The 21221-nt window shown below is 36.4% G+C and overlaps 1 protein-coding gene across 3 annotated transcripts in view; it reads left to right on the plus strand.

The window, feature by feature from the left end:
* FAF1 (Fas associated factor 1) overlaps positions 1 to 21221 on the plus strand; it is a 497629-nt gene that overhangs the window by 173218 nt on the left and 303190 nt on the right. For all 3 annotated transcript variants that reach the window (NM_001046318.1, XM_059884654.1, XM_059884655.1), the window contains exon 5: positions 16373 to 16464. In NM_001046318.1, the coding sequence (NP_001039783.1) occupies positions 16373 to 16464 (92 nt within the window). The remainder of the gene's footprint in view (positions 1 to 16372; positions 16465 to 21221) is intronic.

Consider the following 21221-nt stretch of genomic DNA (forward strand, 5'->3'; position numbering starts at 1 on the left):
TGGACAAAGAAGCCTGGTAGGCCAGTCCATGGGGGCTCAAAAGAGTTGGACATGGCTGAGGAACTAACACTTTCACCTTCTAGGGTAAATATAACAAAATATATTTAAGGCCTCTAACAAAAAACCATAGAACATTCCTGATGAATTAAAAACCTAAACAAATGGAGAGATATGTTACATTCATGAATTGGAAGACTCAATATTATTAAAGGGTCCTTAGTCTCATATTAATCTATACAGTCAGTGCAATTCCACTAAAAATTCCAGCTATAAAAAATAGATACTGACAAGTTTTTTCTAATATTTGTATTGAAATGCAAATGGTATAGAATAGTCAGAAGAATTTTGAAAAAAATCAAACATTTTTAGCTTTATACCACCTAATTTTAAGACTCATTTTAAAATAGTAACCATGTCAGTATGGTATTGGCAACAAAGATAGATAGGTCATTGGCACAGAATAAAGTCAAGAAATAGACCTACATATACTTGGTCAGTCAGATTTTTACAACTTTGTAAGTTAATTCATTTTAGTGAGAGTAGTTTTTTCAACAAGTGGAATTGGTACTATTTGGACATTGAAATACACACACACAAAAAAAGACAGCCATATCAGCATCACCTCCACGTTACCCTTATACCACATAGAAAAATTAATCCAAAATAGTGTACAGACCTAAATGTAAAAGCTAAAACTGTAAAATTTCTGAAAGAAGATTTTGTGACTTGGGGCTAGGCCAAGTTCCCCTTGATCCCTAGGACAGAAAAAACACAAATCTCAAGGAAAATTTGAAGTATTAAACTTTATCAAAATTACACACTCTGATCTTTGAAAGATATTCTTTAAAGAAATGAAAAGGCAAGCTGAAGAATATTGGAAGAAAATATTTGCAAAACACATGCCTTATAAAGGTTTTATATCTGGGATATCTAAAATGAAAGCGAAAGTCGCTCAGTTGTGTCCAACTCTTTGTGACCCCATGGACTGTATAGTCCATGGAATTCTCCAGGCCAGAATACCGGAGTGGGTAGCCTTTCCCTTCTCCAGGGGATCTTCCCAACCCAGGGATCAAACCCAGGTCTCCCGCATTGCAGGCAGATTCTTTACAAGCTGAGCCACAAGGTAAGCCCTCTCAAAATTCAATCTGAAGAAGATAAACAGCACATAAAACATGAGGAAAAGAGTCTATTAAACACTTTTTCAAAGAATACATAGGTAAAAAATAATATTTAAAAAAAATCTTTTTGTTGGAGAGGTAGAACTTAATCTCATGAAAAAAATTCAGTACTGTTATTAGGAAAATGAAAACTAAAATCATAACGAGAAACAACCAGACAACTATTAGAATGGTTAAAATTAGAAAGACTGAAATGCCAAAGGGTGACATGGAGGCAGAGCAACTAGAATTTTCATATATTGCTCTGGGAATGCAAAATGATATAGCTTTAAAAAAACGTTTTGGAGTTTGGTATGATACAATAGAATCTTATCAGTTAGAACATACTTACCCATATGACCTAGTGATTATATTTCTAGATATTTACTCAAGAGAAATGAAAACATTTCCCCACAAAGACTTCTACATGAATGTTCAGTGAAGCTTTAGTCATAATGACCTCAAACAGGAAATACCTCAGTTGTCCATCAATTGATAAATAAACAGCTTGTGGTACAACAATGCGATGGAGTACTATTTAGCAACAAAAAGGAATAAACTGCTGATGCTGGTTATAGCATGGTTGAATCTCAAATATCGTGCTAAGTAAAAGAAGCCAGATACAGAAGGAAATCTATAATTTCATTTATATAACTTTCTGAAAAGGTAAAACTAGTGAAAAAAAAATCAGATCCAGAGTTAAGAGATTAACTGCAGTTAAGTTCTAGTACATTAGCCAAGCATACATATACCTTTTTAAAAAAAAAATTAATATATTTATTTTAATTGGAGGACAGTCACATCACAACACTGTGGGGGCCCCTGCCACATATCAACATGAATCAGCCACAGGCACATATGTGCGCTCCACCCCCACCCCACCCCACCCCACCCATCCTGAACCCCTCTCCTACCTCCCTCTCCACCCCATCACTTTGGATTGTCCCAGAGCACTGGCTTTGAGTGCCATGCTTCATGCATCGAACTTGCACTGGTCATCTGTTTTACATATTGTAATATACATGCTTCAGTGCTCTTGTCTCATATCATCCCAGCCTCTCCTTCTCCCACATAGTCTAATAGTCTGTTCTTTATGTCTATGTCTCTTTTGCTGCCTTGCATATGGGATCATCATTACCATCTTTATTAATTCCATATATATGCATTAATATACTGTATTGGTGTTTATCATTCTGAATTACTTCACTCTGTATAATAGGCTCCAGTTTCATCCACCTCATTAGAACTGACTCAAATGTGTTCTTTTGTTTTTTAATACCTGAGAAATATCCCATTGTGTATGTGTACCACAACTTCCTTATTTGTCTGCCGACAGACACCTAGGTTGCTTCCATGTCATAGCTATTGTAAACAGTGCTGCAGTGAACATTGGGGTACATGTGTCTCATTCAGTTTTGGTTTCCTCAGTGTGTGTGCTCAGCACTGGGATTGCTGGGTCATATGGCAGTTCTATTTCCAGTTTTTTAAGGAGTCTCTACACTGTCGAGAGAAATCAAGGATGACACAAATAAATGGAGAAATATACTATGTTCGTGGATTGGAAGAATCAATATAGTGGAAATGGGTATACTACCCAAAGCAATGTATAAATTCATTGCAAACCCTATCAAGCTACCGATGGTATTTTTCACAGAACTAGAACAAATAATTTCATAGTTTGTATGGAAACATATACCCTTTATTATCTAGTCTTATCCTACCTTTCTAGCCCTACTGCTTTCCTTACCTTGTAAATACCTGGTTCTGATTCCATTGTATGCCTTCAAGTGCTCTTCTAGTCCCTGAAGGATAGGCTTGACATTAAAATGCTTATTAAGTTTTAAGATAAACAGCTTCAGAGGTTAATCAAATATACTCCCTAAAGAACAAATTAAGCGGTTAGGTAGTATGATGGAAAGCAACTGACTTGAGGCAAAAGTGATTGTCAAGGTAAAGTAAGTATAAAGCAGCAGTGGTGTGGCAAGGCTGTGGATTATGAAGAGTCTACAGCAACATGGTGCTGGTACCAGTGTTCTTGATAGCTCAACCATTTCTTCTGTTTCTTCATCCCTGTCATCTTCAGGTTTTACTAGTTATTAAATTCCATCAGAATGTTACTAATTTTATATGCATAAAAATCACCTTGGAAAGGGGATGGGGTTTGATTAAATGTATAAGTCCTGGGTTACACCCCATAGATTTAGATTCTAATTCTCTAACAAGGTAGAGCCCACAAATATGCATTTTTAGAAACAAACAGTAGGTTATTGTGATGAAATTGAAGAACTACATCTTAAGAAACACTGCTAAAGAGTCTTTTTTTCAGCTTACTGTCTCGTGCATCACCTTTTCCATTTTCAACATAAGCAGTTTATGCCTTCTTTTACTATTTCTTATCTTGCTGTTTTAATACCCTTGGTTAATAGCGTTCCTCTCTTCTGTTTCCTTTTTAATTCTTTGCTCTACTAGTAGATTTTTTTGTTTGAAAAAGTAACAAGTTCCTATTACTATTCAATATATGTGGTTGAAATTTGGCACTTAGAAGAAAGTCTTTCAACAGATATTAGCTTCTTTGTCTCCCCTTTCTTTCTTGAATCCTGGGATAGAAATTGCCTTGCTCTGTTTTGAAATAATTCATTTCCAACCGTATTCCTGCTCCAATGTTGATTGTAGAATGTTTATGAACTGAATAAAAGTGTGAAAAAAGTAAAAATTGCCAGTAATTCTACTTTTAACTGCAGTTAACATTTTGCTGCATTTATTCCCAGTTTCATTCTATGTCTTTTATATAAATAAATATTTTACAAAATTGAGATAGACTATGTTTGATGCATTAAAATCTGCTTTTCTTTTTTAGTTGCAATATTACATCATGGTCATTTTGTGTATTTTAAAATACCATTGAATCATACAATTTTTAAAACCTGTACTATGATTTATTATACTATTTTATTTTTTGCTGGTTATTTTGAGCTTCCCTCATTCCTGATCTTTCACTGTAGTATGCTATAGTGAACTTTGCTGAACCTCAGGGATTATTTTTCTTTGTAAAGATGCCTAGAGGTGTACTTCTGCCTGAGAGGTGATACACACTTTAAAAGTTTTAGATATATTCTACCAAATTACTCTGTAGAGAAATCTTATTTTAAATTGCCATTAACAATATACTAATTTGTAGTCTTGCCAGTAGTTTGTGATATTTAAAAAATCAGAACTCTCGCTAAGACTTCAGCATTAGAACTGAGACTATAAAACTCTTAGAAAACATAGGGAAAAAGCTTCATGGCAGTGGGTTTTGGAATGATTTATTATTTATGACACCAAAGCACAGGAACAAAAGAAAAAGCAAGTGAATCAGACCTAATCAAAATTAAAAAGTTATACATGAAAGAACAGTGTCTATAGAGTAAAAAGGCAACTTACAGTATGGCAGAAATATTTGTGAATCATATATCTGATAAGGGATTAGTATCCAGAATATAAAGAACCCTTATGACTTAATAACAACAACAAAAAACCAATTCAAGTAGTTCCTACTACAAAAAACCAAGTGATGTGATAGAGCTAATCCTATAGTTGTAATTGTATTTCAGTATATAAATATATCAAATCAGCACATGTATATGTTACACTTATACAATGTTATATGTCAATTATGTCACAATAATAATTTTTTAAAACAAGCAAAGGGACTTGAATAGGTATTTCCCCAAATAAGATACAGGTGACCGGTAGGCACATGAGAAGATACTGAACATCGTGAATCATTAAGGAAGTGGAAATCAAAACCACACTGAGATACCACTTCATGCCCATTAAAATGACTGTTATATATATATATAAAATAACTGCAACCAAACAAAAAGTGACAAATGTTGGCAATTTGATGCTTTAAAACCTGCTTTTTTGGGGGTATGAAGAAATTGGAAGTGTTGTGCATTGTTGGTAGGAATGCAAAATGGTACAACTTCTGGGGAAATAGTATGTCAATTCTCTAAAAAATTAAACATAGAATTACCACATAATCAATCGGTTTCACTTCTGAATATATATCCAAAATAATGGAAAATAGGAGCTTTTACAGAAAATCAGAACAAAAAGTGGAAGCAACCCAACTGACTGTCGACTAATGAATGGATAAGCAAAATGTGGTATGTAGATAGAGTAGAATATTGTTCTAGCTTTACAGAGAAACAGAATTCTGCTATTTACTACAACATGGCTGAATTTTGAAGACATTAGGCTAAATGTTTCATAAGCCAGATGCAGAAAAGGACAAATACATGTTCAGTTCAGTTCAGTTCAGTTCAGTCGCTCAGTCGTATCCGACTCTTTGCAACCCCATGAATCACAGCACGCCAGGCCTCCCTGTCCATCACCAACTCCCGGAGTTCACTCAGACTCACATCCATCGAGTCAGTGATGCCATCCTGCCATCTCATCCTCTGTCATCCCCTTCTCCTCCTGCCCCCAATCCCTCCCAGCTTCAGAGTCTTTTCCAATGAGTCAACTCTTTGCATGCTGCTAAGTGCTGCTACTAAGTCGCTTCAGTCGTGTCCGACTTTGCGACCCCAAAGACGGCAGCCTACCAGGCTCGCCTGTCCCTGGGATTCTCCAGGCAAGAACACTGGAGTGGGTTGCCATTTCCTTCTCCAATGCATGAAAGTGAAAAGTGAAAGTGAAGTCACTAAGTCGTGTCCAACTCTTAGCAACCCCATGGACTGCAGCCTACCAGGCTCCTCCGTCCATGGGATTTTCCAGGCAAGAGTACTGGAGTGGGGTGCCGTTGCCTTCTCCGCTCTTCGCACGAGGTGGTAAAGTACTGGAGTTTCAGCTTTAGCATCATTCCTTCCAAAGAAATCCCAGGGCTGACCTCCTTCAGAATGGACTGGTTGGATCTCCCTGCAGTCCAAGGGACTCTCAAGAGTCTTCTCCAACACCACAATTCAAAAGCATCCATTCTTTGGTGCTCAGCTTTCTTCACAGTCCAACTCTGACATCCATACATGACCACTGGAAAAACCACAGCCTTGACTAGACAGACCTTTATTGGCAAAGTAATGTCTCTGCTTTTGAATATGCTATCTAGGTTGGTCATAACATTTCTTCCAAGGAGTAAGCGTCTTTTAATTTCATGGCTGCAATTACCATCTGCAGTGATTTTGGAGCCCCCAAAAATAAAGTCTGATACTGTTTCCACTGTTTCCCCATCTATTTCCCATGAAGTGATGGGACCAGATGCCATGATCTTCGTTTTCTGAATATTGAGCTTTAAGCCAACTTTTCAGTCTCCACTTTCACTTTCATCAAGAGGCTTTTGAGTTCCTCTTCACTTTCTGCCTATAAGGGTGATGTCATCTGCATATCTGAGGTTATTGATATTTCTCCGAGCAATCTTGATTCCAGCTTGTGCTTCTTCCAGCCCAACGTTTCTCATGATGTACTCTGCATAGAAGTTAAATAAGCAGGGTGACAATATACAGCTTTGACGTACTCCTTTTCCTATTTGGAACCAGTCTGTTGTTCCATGTCCAGTTCTAACTGTTGCTTCCTGACCTGCATGTAGGTTTCTCAAGAGGCAGGCCAGGTGCTCTGGTATTCCTATCTCTTGAAGAAGGAAAGTGAAAGTGGAGAGTGAAAAAGTTGGCTTAAAGCTCAACATTCAGAAAACGAAGATCATGGCATCCAGTTCCATCACCTCATGGGAAATAGATGGGGAAACAGTGGAAACAGTATCAGACTTTATTTTTGGGGGCTCCAAAATCACTGCAGATGGTGACTGCAGCCATGAAATTAAAAGACGCTTACTCCTTGGAAGGAAAGTTATGACCAACACAGATAGCATATTCAAAAGCAGAGACATTACTTTGCCAAAAAAGGTTCGTCTAGTCAGGCTATGGTTTTTCCAGTGGTCACGTATGGATGTGAGAGTTGGACTGTGAAGAAGGCTGAGCGCTGAATAATGGATGCTTTTGAACTGTGGTGTTGGAGAAGACTCTTGAGAGTCCCTTGGACTGCAAGGAGATCCAGCCAGTCCATTCAGAAGGAGATCAGCCCTGGGATTTCTTTGGAAGGAATGATGCTAAAGCTGAAACTCCAGTACTTTGGCCACCTCATGCAAAGAATTGACTCATTGGAAAAGACTCTGATGCTGGGAGGGTTTGGGGACAGGAGGAGAAGGGGACGACAGAGGATGAGATGGCTGGATGGCATCACTGACTCGACGGACGTGAGTCTGAGTGAACTCCAGAAGTTGGTGATGGACAGGGAGGCCTGGCGTGCTGCAAATCATGGGGTTGCAAAGAGTCGGACATGATTGAGCAACTAAATTGAACTGAACTGAAGAATTTTCCACAGTTTATTGTGATCCACACAGTCAAAGGCTTTGGAATAGTCAATAAAGCAGAAATAGATGTTTTTCTGGAAGTCTCTTGCTTTTTCGATGATCCAGCAGATGTTGGCAATTTGATCTCTGGTTCCTCTCCTTTTTAAAACCAGGTTGAACATCTGGAAGTTCACGGTTCACGTATTGCTGAAGCCTGTCTTGAGAATTTTGAGCATTACTTTACTAACGTGTCAGATGAGTGCAATTGTGTGGTAGTTTGAGCATTCTTTTGCATTGCCTTTCTTTGGGATTGGAATGAAAACTGACCTTTTCCAGTCCTGTGGCCACTGCTGAGTTTTCCAAATTTACTGGCATATTGAGTGCAGCACTCTCACAGCATCATCTTTCAGGATTTGAAAGAGCTCAACTGGAATTCCATCATTCCTGAAAGATGATGCTGTGATATACTGTATATAACCTAAAAGTGAGTAGCATTTTCTGGAACCCTCTTGTCTCAGACTCTGTAAGTTGTCACATATTTATGATTCTGTTGATAACTATAGGTGTTACAGTAATGATCTTTTTGTTTAAATTTGTATGTTTGAGCAGCAAGATATACAACGACTGCACCTTTGAGTATCTGAGGTGAAAATGTATGGAGGGAAAAGCAATGGAACATTGCCTTATAGGTTTTGCCATTAACTTACTGGTTGTTCATGGGTAAGTCGTATCCCAGGATGATTTTAAAAAGCCTCTGAGCTGGGTCCTGTCTAGCCTTTAGTATCTAATATGTAATATGCTGCTTCTGCTACAGAATCTTAGTCCGATTTTTTTCAAAAGAGCAGTTTCATAGTTGAAACAAATATTTGTAGGTATTGATGGCTTATAGCGTTTAAAATAAGGAAAAGAATAGAGGCACTGGAAGATTTCTGATATTACCAAAAAAAGTGTGATTTGAACAAAGAAGGCAAAAATTCACTCTTGAGATTTATGCTTGAGAGAAAGTCACATGATATATTATTTCTCATTTTCTAGGTGACAGGTATGATTTTCTTGCATTTACTGGGAGACTAAGTCTCAATTTTCTTTAGGGGCAGTTTTTACTTTTTGGTGCTGTGTTGTGTTGTTTTTTTTTTTTTTTCCCATTAAAAAATGGTAACAGGTGACATTAATATGAAATACATTCTTATCTTTTTTTTTTAATTAATGTGGAATTCGAGTCTCAGAGAGGGCCAATAAATTGGGTTAGTAACTAATAGTCACTTAGTGATAGAATTGAGATAATGCTTGTCAACATAATGATCATTAATTTTATACATTCTCAAGGAATTCCCCAAATTATCAATTATACTTTGGAGAATCACTGCTTCAGATCCACCAAAATAGTGTTGTAAAGAAGTCTCAAATGGATCAACCTGATATGCATGAAATTTAAGGACCCGTCAAAATAAACTTCTACACTCCCTAGAGGCAAACTATTAAATACAGACATTCATTGAGCCTGCTAGGCTCCTCTGTCCATGGAATTTTCCAGGCAAGAATACTGGATTGGGTTGCCATTTCCTACTCCAGGGGATCTTCCTGACCCAGGTATCGAATTCCCGTCTTTGCATCTCCTCCATTGGCAGGCAGATTCTTTACCACTGAGCCACTGGGAAGTCTTCAAAATAATGACTACACTCTTTGTAATAGAAGCAGTGCAAGCCAGGAGACAATGTAATGATGTTTCTAAGTGCCAAAGAAATAAAGTGTCAATCTGGAATGCTATATTCAACAAAAGTATCTTTCAGAAATGAAAACTAAATTAAGACTTTATTTTCATACAAAAGCTACAAGAGCTATTAAACTATGGAAGTAAGTTCCTCAAGCTGAAGAAAATGACGCCTGATAGGAAATTAGATTAATACAAAGAAACGAAGAGAAATGGTAAAAATATGAGTATATTTTTTCTTTCGTTTAAATTTCTTTAAAAGATATTGACTTTATAGATGTAAAGTTATGGAAAGAACACAACAGGAAAGGGGAATGGAAGTATGTTTTTGTCAGACAAGTCCTGTGTTATTTGAAGATGGACTGTGTGAAATTAAATATGCATATTGTAAACCCTAGACCATCCCTAAAACAATGAAACACACATAAAAGTAATTGAGTTAAGGTTTGAAAATGAAATGAAAATACCTAATATATTCAATATTTGCAAATGGAGGTAGAGGAAGATGATAAAAGAAGTAAAAATCAAGACAAATAGAGAACAAATAAGCATATAGATAATTAAATTATCTTCACATCCTTATGAGAAGGTAGAGATTGTGAGACTGTATAACAAAGAAAAACCAATTATATATGTATAAGAAATCCACTTTAGATAGAAAGATTGAAACATAAATAAGAAAATAGTAACCAATATATGTGTTCTATTAATCACATATTATGTTAATACTAAATGAACTAAAATTCTGTGCAAGTACTATCTATTATGAAGGCTAAATGGGGACACTTCATAATGATGAAAATGTCGGTTAATCCTAAAGACATAAGTATCCTAAATGTGTGTATATATAATAACAACTTTGAAAGTCTGTGTACCAAAAACTAATCACTAGAACTGCAATGAGAAAAGGAAAAAAACTACAGTTGTAATTGGGCATAAAAACACTCCTTTCTCATAGTAATGTTCAAAACAACAGATAGAAAATATGAATAGTGTATCAACCAATTTTACTTACGTGAAATAGATAAAATGCTTCTTAAAACCGTGCGTGCATGCATGCTCAGTCACTTACTCATGTCCAACTCTTTGCCACCACATGGACTATAGCCCACCAGGCTTTCTCTGTGCCTGGAGTTTTTCGGGCAAGCACACTGGAGTGAGTTGCCATTTCCTTCTCCAGGGAATCTTCCCGACCCAGGGATCAAACCAGGTCTCCTACACTGCAGGAGGATTCTTTTACCACTGAGCCACTTGGGAAGCCCTCTCATAACCATAGGAAAATTTATATTCTTTTCACCTGCATTTGCTACATTCGTCAAGGTTAAAAAAAATGCTCTGACATGAAACAAGTCACAGAAAGTGACCCAAAGTGACTTAAAAAGTCATGTTAGGTATGTTCTCTGACTCAGTGGAATTAAAATAGAAATCAAAGGAAACTTGAAAATTCTGATATATTTGGTAATTAACATACAAGTGTGCATTGTAAGTCGCTTCAGTCATGTCCAACTGTCTGGGACCCTCTGGGCTCTTGCCTGCCAGGCTTCTCTGTCCATGGGATTCTCCAGACAAGAATTCTGGAGGTAATTAACATATCTCTAAGTAAACTAAGGATCAACAAAGAAATCACAAAGGAAATTAGAAAATATTTTTAGTTATGATGGAAACATCACATATCAACATTTCTTTTATGCTGACAAAGTGGTATGCTGCTAAGTCACTTCAGTCGTGTCTGACTCTGTGTGACCCCATAGACGGCAGCCCACCAGGCTCCCCCATCCCTGGGATTCTCCAGGCAAGAACACTGGAGTGGGTTGCCATTTCCTTCTCCAATGCATGAAAGTGAAAAGTGAAAGTGAAGTCGCTCAGTCATGTCCGACTCTGTGCGACCCCCATGGACTGCCACCTACCAGGCTCCTCCATCCATGGGATATTCCAGGCAAGAGTACTGGAGTGGGGTGCCATTGCCTTCTCTGACAAAGTGGTATGGAAGGGAAATTTACAGTTCACATGTTTATTTATATAAGAAGAAAGTTCTGGAAGCAATGAGAAACAAGAAAAGTGTCCCCACTCCACCCCACCCTTCTGCTTTTGAGAACCAAATACACATTTACCAACTGGACTAGAAAACCTCATAATTCATGAGGCTTTGGATGGAGTACAGTTGATTCTTGAACAACTCAGGGGTTAGGGGCACCAACCCTTTGCACTGCTTAAAATCCACGTATAACTTATAGTCAGCCCTCTATATACCCTTTTCCTCTCTATCTGCAGTACCTCATCCACTGCAATTCAACCAACTGCAAATTGTATAATACTGTAGTGTTTACTGTTGAAAAATAATCCATGTATAAGTGAACCCTCATAGTTCAAACCTGTGTTGTTTAATAAGAGTTAACTGTACTAAGAAGGCTTTTGTCTTAGTAGTGTCAAGATTAGTCCTAAATACCGCTCACGTGGTACAACATCTTAAAAGCAAAGACTCAAAAGGACAGAATTATTTTCAAATAACTGCCTCCCAAAATAAAGCTCAAGTATATTTATAGGAATAAGAAAATATTTAGCACCCATCGAGGTAAAATTCACAGTGTCTGGCATCCAATAAAGATTACCAGGCATTCAAGGAAGAGGAAAGCCTGGCCCATAAAGTAAAAATCAGTTAACCAAAAAAACCCCTGAAATTGACATAGATGTTGTAATTAGCAAATAAGGACATTAAAACAATTATTATAACTGTTACTTAAGTTCAGAAAAAGAAAAGATTTCAAATCATAAATGACTGAAAATGTAAAAATAGCCCAAATCGAATGTCTAGAGGTTAAGACCATGATGTCTGAGATGAAAAACATACAAAGTGGGATTAACAGAAGATTAGACATTGAAGAAGAAAAGATTAGTGAACTTGAAGACATCACAGTAAAAATTTGTCACAGTGAATTTGAAGACATCACAGTTTGGAAAAGTGTTTGACTCTTTTCCTACAGAGTTAAAAATACACTGACCATTCTTCTCTTAGGTATTTACCCAAGAGAAATGAAATCATATGTCCCATCAAAGACATGTATGTTATTTGTAACCTCAAATATTTATTTGTAGCCTGAAACTATGGAAAACAACAAATGTCCATAAACCAGTGAATGGATAAACAAATTGTTTTATATTCATACAATGGAATACTATTTAGTAATAAAAGAAACATTGTCATTACATGTAACAATGTGGAAGAATCTCAGACAATGTATTTTGAATGAAAGCCATATTTTTAAAGTATATTCTGAAATTCCTTTTATCTAAAATTCTAGATAATTTGAACCAATTCACAATCACCAAAATCAAATCACTGGTTCCCTGGGGATATGGAAAGGGGTAGTGTGGAAGAGTTAACAAGGTGTATAAGAAAACTTTTTGGGGTTGCTGAATAAATTCATAATCTTGATTATGATGATGGTTTCATCAACTTTATATATTTGTTAAAACTTATCAAATTATAGATTGTGAATATGTGTATTTTGTTTTTTACCAATCATAATAAAACTTAAATGTTTTTGAAAAGAGCAAATCAAACCCTAAGTAAGTATGAAAGGAAAAACTTATACATACATAGACACAGGCATAGAAATCAATAAAGCAGAAAATGGATAAACATTATAGAGAAAATGAACTAAATGAACACAACTTAAAGCTTTTTTTTTTTTTTTAGAAGCTCAATAAAGGTGGTAATTCTCTTGCTAATGTGAATAAGAACAAGAGAGAAAACACAAGTTAAACATACTGAGAATGAAAGGTACCTACAAACATTAAATGGATTATAAGGCAACATTAAGAATGGATTCATGCTAGAAAATTTAAAAGCTACATAAAACACTTTAAAAGCTAGAAAAATTATTTTAAAGGTGTAAGTTACCACAGTTGACAGAGAAAAAATTTAAAATTTTAATTGCTGTACATCTAATATATAAAGCTATAACAATCAAAGCCTTCCCTGCTCCCTTCCTCACTCCCTTCCCCCCTTCCTCCTCCTCCAAAAAAAAAGTGAACCCCAAGCCCAGATGGGTTCACTGGTAAAGTCTGTCTAATATTTAAGGAAGAAGTGTTAGAAATCATTCACAAATAGAGAAAGATGAAATATTACTTAATTTATTTTATGTAATCAGCATTAACCCTGATACTAAAATCAAAGACATTATAGGAAAAGGAAACTATTATAGACTGATATTTCTTACAGTCTAGAGGCAGAAATCCTTTATAAATATTTATAAATTGAACTCATTAAATGTAACAAAAATATAGATATGTATAACGATACCTCATGGTCAAGTGGGCTTTACTCAGGAATACAAGGCTTGTTTAACAGTTTTTATATAATCCATTATTAATTCACCATATTAGTACAATGAATGAGAGAAAATCTATTGATCATTTTAATAGATGGAGGGAAAAACATTTGACAACAATATTTGGCTTGTCAAAAGCATTGACAACAATATTTAACAACAATATTTGGCTTTGCTGATGGCTCAGTGGTAAAGCATCCACCGCCAATAAAGGAGATGCAGGTTCAATCCCTGAGTCAGGAAGATCTCCTGGAGAAGGAAATGGCCACCCATTCTAGTAATCTTGACTGGGAAATCCCACGGACAGAGGAGCCTGGCAGGCTACAGTCCTCGGGGTTGAAAAGACATGACTTAGTGACTAAAAAACATTTAAAATTTCATTTATTAAAAAAATTTTTTAAGTAATTAAATCCCAGCAAAGTAAGAATAAAAGGAAGCAACCCCACAATGGTTCTCTTTTCTTCATATCCTCACCATCACTTATCTCTTGTCTTTTTGATGGTAGCCATTCTAACAGATGTGAGATGATACCACATTGTGGCTTTTTGTTTGTATTTCCCTAGTATTTAATGATATTGAGCATCTTTTCATGTACCTGTTGGCCATTTTTTGTCTTCTTTGGAAAGATGTCTAAATCAGCTCAGTTTTAGTTTGATTATTTAGGAGCTTTTGGTTATTGAGTTATGTGAGTTCTTTATATATTTTGGATATTAAACCTGTATCTCATATATGCTTGGCAGTTAGTGGAGTGTTCCTTGATGAAATCTACGTATCATCAGTTTTCACATATAGGGGTACTATAGTGGCAGTGCCATCTGCCTGTAATGTAGGAGACTTGGGTTCAATCCATGGGTCAGGAAGCTCCCCTGGAGAAGAGAATGGCAACCTACTCCAGTATCCTTGCCTAGAGAATTCCATGGACAGAGGAGCCTAGTGGGCTACAGTCTATAGGATTGCAAAGAGTTGAACACAACCAAGGGACCTAACACAATCACAATCACATAAGAAATGTGGCTCACCTTTCTCTTATTTCCATGAAGAGAACAATCCTTTCTCAACAGTGATATTTTTGAAGGTCAAAGTCGATGTATTTTGTGCTTCTAAAGTATAATGTTGAATCAGAATTCTTTTATGATGTTTAATCACTATCCAAAGTGCCCAGATAGGAATTTTCTTAGGAAAGCAAAAAAAAAAAAAGTCACTAAGGACACTTTTCCAGTAGTAATGTATGGATGTAAGAGTTGGACTGTAAAGAAAGCTGAGTGCCGAAGAATAGATGCTTTTGAACTGTGGTGTTGGAGAAGACTCTTGAGAGTCCCTTGGACTGCGAGGAGATCCAACCAGTCCATCCTAAAGGATATCAGTCCTGGGTGTTCATTGGAAGGACTGATGTTGAAGCTGAAACTCCAGTACTTTGGCCACCTGATGTGAAGAGCTAACTCATTTGAGAAGACCCTGATGCTGGGAGGGATTGAGGGCAGGCGGAGAAGGGGACGACAGAGGATGAGATGGTTGGATGGCATCACCGACTCAATGGACATGAGTTTGGATGAACTCCGGGAGTTGGTGATGGACAGGGAGGCCTAATGTGCTGTGGTTCATGGGGTTGCCAAGAGTTGGACATGACTGAACTGACTGAACTGAAGGCCATGAAGGGTTTGATTGTAGCGTTGCTTACCTAGACCACTGTGATTCCTTAGAACTTATGTAGGGTAAGCTCCACCTTCCTTCTTTTCCTTTATCAGCATGGAATTACTTTTCTTTTAATGTATAGTATGATCATTTTCTGCAGTGTTCAGTCACTTATTATAAATGGAATTGCATTACATGTTAATCTAAAATTATAGACTAACCAATCTAATAAAAGCATATACATGAAATATTTGTACATTCTGATTTAATGATCTGTTTATTGTACTGTAGAACCAGAAATGAGCTGGTTAATTAATAAGTAGACTTGATTCTTGAAAAGTACTTTGTAGCATGCTGGAAAAATTGTGTTTCTTTACTGTTTCTGATTAGCATCATTTTCACTTTTGCTTTTACATTTTGGTCTTTTTCTGCACTGAATAGTATATCCTTTCCTTTGATTTAGTTCTCCTTCACGAAACCCTAGCATACTTCATGCTTGGTTTTAATCCAGCTACAATTGAAACTTGAGTTTAAGTCTCACCTGTCTCACAAAGCCTTCTTTATTTGATCCAACATAACTTTTTTTTTCTTTTCTTAAATTCTGTTCCTTTTCTTTTTAAGACAGTTTAAATTGTCTTCTAGATTATATGCATTTTTTTTTTTTTCCAGCTACTTTCATGGATGTTGTCTCCTCTATCCTTGAACCTTAGAGGTAGATAAGATAGGCATTATTATATCCCATTTTACAGATACAAAAACTAAAAATAGACAAGTTATTTTATTTCTTTAAGCTAAGACTTCAACCCCAAACTGCATTGCACAGTTTGCTTTCCTTATACTATAATGCCTCAAGTTTTATTCTTTACTGACTACTCCCACCATATGCTGATCACATATTGGTCTATTGGTTGGTTTGAAATAGATTGTTTCTATTCAAAACCCCATCACTGATATCTGTTTCTTTAAAAAAAAAAAAAAAAACTGCTTAATTATTAAGTTTTTTATTATAATGTTGAAACTTCACTTCTTCAAAGGGACATCATGTTGTATGATCAAGATTTGAAGTTTGGACTACTGAAATTTTTCATATTCATTCATGAAACAAATGTCATTGACTTGAGAACCATATCCCTAATATTAGTACTAGCTTTGGATATGAATAAATACTGATTGTATTATTTTGTTATTAATATTTGGTCTCTTTTTATTTGTACAGGAGAAATTAAACAGATTTTAGAAAGTGAACTTCAGATACCTATGTCTAAAATGCTTTTAAAAGGCTGGAAGACTGGAGACGTGGAAGACAGTGTGAGTTTCATAATTACCTAGAAATAAAAGAAAATTAAGCTATGCTATTGACTAAAGTATAAAATTGTTTTTTGTTAATGTTGTTACATATGACAAATGGAGATTTGGTAATAGTAAGTTTGTTTAAGAATACAGCAAACAGTGTTTTTCAAGTTAAAACATTTCATTGTTAATCAGCAACACTCATTAGGTATATAAGTAAAATCACTCTTTGGCATATTTTTCCTATTTATAAGTATTTTATAGAAGTCAACTTGACATCTTTTTTTGAGAGCATTTTATCCTTTTCTCAAACCTCATATGATGTCAGTAATTGCCTTGGAATAATAATTACCTAAACAGTTACTTGTTTGCCTGAAAGAAGTCATACCCAGTATATATACATTTGTGAAAGTGAGTGTTAGACACTCAGTTGTTTCCAACTCTTTGCAACCCCATGGACTGTAGTAGCCCACCAGGCTCTTCTGTCCTTGGAATTCTCCAGGCAAGAATACTGGAGTGGGTAGCTATTCCCTTCTCCAGGGGATCTTCCTAACCCAGGGATTGAACCCTGCATTGCAGATTTGTGCAATGCAGGAACCCAGGGCTCCTGCAGTGCAGGTGGATTCTTTATCATCTGAGCCACCAGGGAAGCCCATATATGTTTATATCAAGTATTTATATGGAACAAAAAGGTAATAGGAAATATTTTTAACTTAGAAAATTTAAATGGTTAGAATGCTTCTTTGTTAGGTGGATAGGGTCAGGTGCATGGAAGAGTTATATTTTAAGAGTTTACACAAAATGTTGCAATTTTAAGCTAGTAGTTGCTATTCTCAAGCACCCATTTGCAGCCTCAGGCATAAAATATTTTATGCACATTCTTTTTCTGACAGAGTGAGTGGTAAGGGATGGAAAGAAATGAGTTAAGTAAAGTTTTAGATGTTTGAAATAGAAATAACTAAATCTTTTCACACTAGTAACTGAGTTGATATTTAAATACCAGGCATGAACTTAAAATCTTCAACTTTCAGTTCAACTCTCTGTCAACAGTTTCTGATAGACATTGTGCTTATAAAAATTTGTATGTGAGTTCATTTGATACATGGAGATACTCTGAGTACTTCATTAAGTTATTTATAGGAATTTTAGGTTGGCAAGATACTTACAAATTTAAGTAAAAATTAGTGATGTGCTATATTAGAGGTTATTGATATTATAATAATATCAATAACTTCAGATATGTAGATGACACCACCCTAATGGCAGAAAGCTAAGAGGAATTGAAAAGCCTCTTAATAAAGGTGAGAAAGGAGAGTAAGAAAGGTGATTTAAAACTCAGCATTCACAAAACTAAGGTCATAACATCCAGTCCCATCACTTCATGGCAAATAGATGGGGAAACAATGAAAAGAGTGAAACAACAATGAAAAGACTTTATTTTCTTGGGCTCCAGAATCACTACAGATGGTGACTGCAGTCATAAAATTAAAAGGTCCTTGCTCTTTGGGAAAAAAGCTATGACCAACCTAGACAGCATATTAAAAAGCAGAGACATCACTTTGCCGACAAAGGTCCGTCTAGTCAAAGCTGTGTGTTTTCTGGTAGTCATGCACGGATGTGAGAGTTGGACCATAAAGAAAGCTAAGCATTGAAGAATTGATGCTTTTGAACTGTGGTGTTGGAGAAGGCTCTTGAGAGTCCCTTTGACTGCACAGAGATCAAACCAGTCCATCCTAAAGGAAATCAGTATTCATTGGAAGGACTGATGCTGAAGCTGAAACTCCAGTACTTTGGCCACCTAGCGTGAAGAGCCAACTAATTGGAAAAGACCCTGATGCTGGGAATGATTGAAGGCAGGCGGAAAGGGGGGCAACAGAGGATGACATGATTGGATGGCATCATCGACTCAGTGGACATGAGTTTGAGCAAACTCCGGAGATGATGAAGGACAGCGAAGCCTGGTATGCTGCACTCCACGGGGTCCCAAAGAGTTGGACACGACTGAGCGACTAAACAACAACAACATCAGGAGTTACCTTACTTTTTCTGTACTGAGCCAGGTAGTTAATATTTTAGGCTTTGTGGACCATGGAATCTCTGTTGCAACCACTCAGTTCTGCTATCATAGATGAAAATAACTTTAGACCATATATGAACCAGTGAGCATGACTGTTGGGTTAAATCAGTATTTGTGGACATAGAAATTTTCATTTTATATAATTTCATATATCAGACACTACTCTTCATTTGAATTTTTTTCAAACATTTAAAAATGCAAAAATCATGCTTAACTGACAGAACATACAAAAGTTAAGTAGTAGGCTGAATTTTTGCACAGGCTATAGTTGACTGACACCTGGTCCTTTTTGGCTGTTCTAATTGAAATGTAGATTTAATAATAAAAAGAAGTATTGACTAAGTAAATCAACAACCTTGGTAGAAATAAAACAGCAAAATGCATTAGTTTACATAGCTATATCATTTATCCATTCATTTATTGGGAAACCCATGGATATGAATTACCTACCCGGCATTTTGTAAAAAGAAAGGCAAACATTTTCAAAATGTTCTTAAACCCCAATGTGTTCTGGTAAGTTGTTTCTCAGTAGCCATAAGAGATTGGTTCCAGCATCTCCCCCCTCATACCAAAATCTATGGATGCTCAAGTTCAGTTCATTTCAGTTCAGTCACTCAGTTGTGTCTGACTCTTTGTGACCCAATGAACCGCAACATGCCAGGCCTCCCTCTCCATCACCAACTCCCAGAGTCCACCCAAACCCACATCCATGAATTGGTGATGCCATCCAACCATCTCATCCTCTGTCGTCCCCTTCTCCTCCTGCCATCAGTCTTTCCCAGCATCAGGGTCTTCTCAAATGAGTTAGCTCTTTGCATCAGGTGGCCAAAGTACTGGAGTTTCAGCTTCAACATCAGTCCTTCCAATGAACACCCAGGACTGATCTCCTTTAGGATGGACTGGTTGGATCTCCTTGTAGTCCAAGGGACTCTCAAGAGTCTTCTCCAGCACTACAGTTCAAAAGCATCAATTCTTCAGTGCTCAGCTTTCTTTATAGTCCAACTCTCACATCCATACATGACCACTGGAAAAACCATAGCCTTGACTAGACAGACCTTTGTTGACAAAGTAATGTCTCTGCTTTTCAATATGCTGTCTAGGTTGGTCATAACTTTCCTCCCAAGGAGTAAGCGTCTTTTAATTTCATGGCTGCCGTCACCCTCTGCAGTGATTTTGGAGTCCATAAAAATAAAGTCCGCCCCTTATATAAAATGGCATAGTATTTGCATATAACCTATACATCCTCATTATGCTTTAAATCATCTCTAGATAACTTAAAATACCTAATACAAAGTAAATGCTATGTAAATAGTTGCTGATGTGTGGCAAATTCGAGTTTTGCTTTTTGGAGCTTCTGGAATTTTTATTTTTACGAGTATTTTCCATCCTTGGGTGTGGAACCTATGGATACAGAGGGCTGACAGTTTATGTGCTCTTCTCCCTAAGTGATATTTTCTATTTCTATGCCATTAATTTTCTGATTACTCCCAAATATGTATTGCTAAGTTATACGTCTTTGAATTCGTATAACCAAATTGGTAGTTCACTTTTATTCTTGCATACCTTATTGGCATTTTTAGCTTAACATATTTAAAATGGAACTTTTGATTTTCCTTCCCATGCCATTTCTCTACCAGTCTTCCCCAGTAAATGGCAGAACCATATCACCACTGCTAAATCAAAAAATGTGGGCATTAATCTTTTCCCATTTGAAAAACACCTAATCCTCGGAAACTGACTCAGCACATTGTATATCAACTGTACTTGAGTAAAATAAATTTTAATAGATAAATTAATTGGCCATGCTCTGCAGCTTGCGGGATCTTACTTCTCCAACCAGGGACTGATCCTGGGTCATGGCAGTGAAAGCACTGAGTCCTGGCCACTGGATTGCCAGGGAGTTCCTCAATAAAATAATTTTTAAAAAAATTTCAAAAGTACCTAATCCTTAGTAAGTCCTATAGACTCTGTTTTCAAAATATATCTCAACCATAGCCACTTTACAGTATTGTTATTGCACGGCCTAATCCATGTTGTTAGCATATCTTGCCTGGACCAGTGTAATAGCTTCATTATTATTTTTTCAGCTTTTCTTGGGAGGGGATTCTTCCTATGCATTCTCCATAGAGGAGCCACAATGTTCTTTTAAAAACATAAATCAAATTATATCACTTTCCTGGTAAAATATAACTTTTTATTGCACTTTGAATAAAATTCAAGCTACTCACCATGGTTTAAAAGGTATTGTATTATTTACCCTATATTCACCTCTACAACCTCATCTTCAGCCTTACATACCTTCACTTTCCAAGCTGCGATCATAGAACCTTTTAATTCTTCTAAAATGCTAAAGCTCTTTACATCTTTATCTGACAGATGCTCTTTAGCTGCCTGGAATGCTTTATCCTCAGTTCTTCACATGGGTGACTTTTTCATCCTTCAAGTCTCAGCTTAAACGTTACTTTCTTAATAGTTATTTGTGTTTTGTAAAATGATTCTCATCTCAGCATTTTCTATCACAACACCATACAAAATGGTGTTTCTTTCATCATTATATATCCAGTGCCGGATATAATAAGCATCAAATAAATGTTTGTGGAATGACTGACCTACTTAAAGTATATGTTTAATCATATCATATGTGGTTTGAGAAGGTTTATTGGAAAATCTTTGGATCAGGAATGGTAAAGTGACAATA

Source organism: Bos taurus, chromosome 3 (assembly GCF_002263795.3).
Source record: "Bos taurus isolate L1 Dominette 01449 registration number 42190680 breed Hereford chromosome 3, ARS-UCD2.0, whole genome shotgun sequence".
NCBI classification, from domain to species: domain Eukaryota; kingdom Metazoa; phylum Chordata; class Mammalia; order Artiodactyla; family Bovidae; genus Bos; species Bos taurus.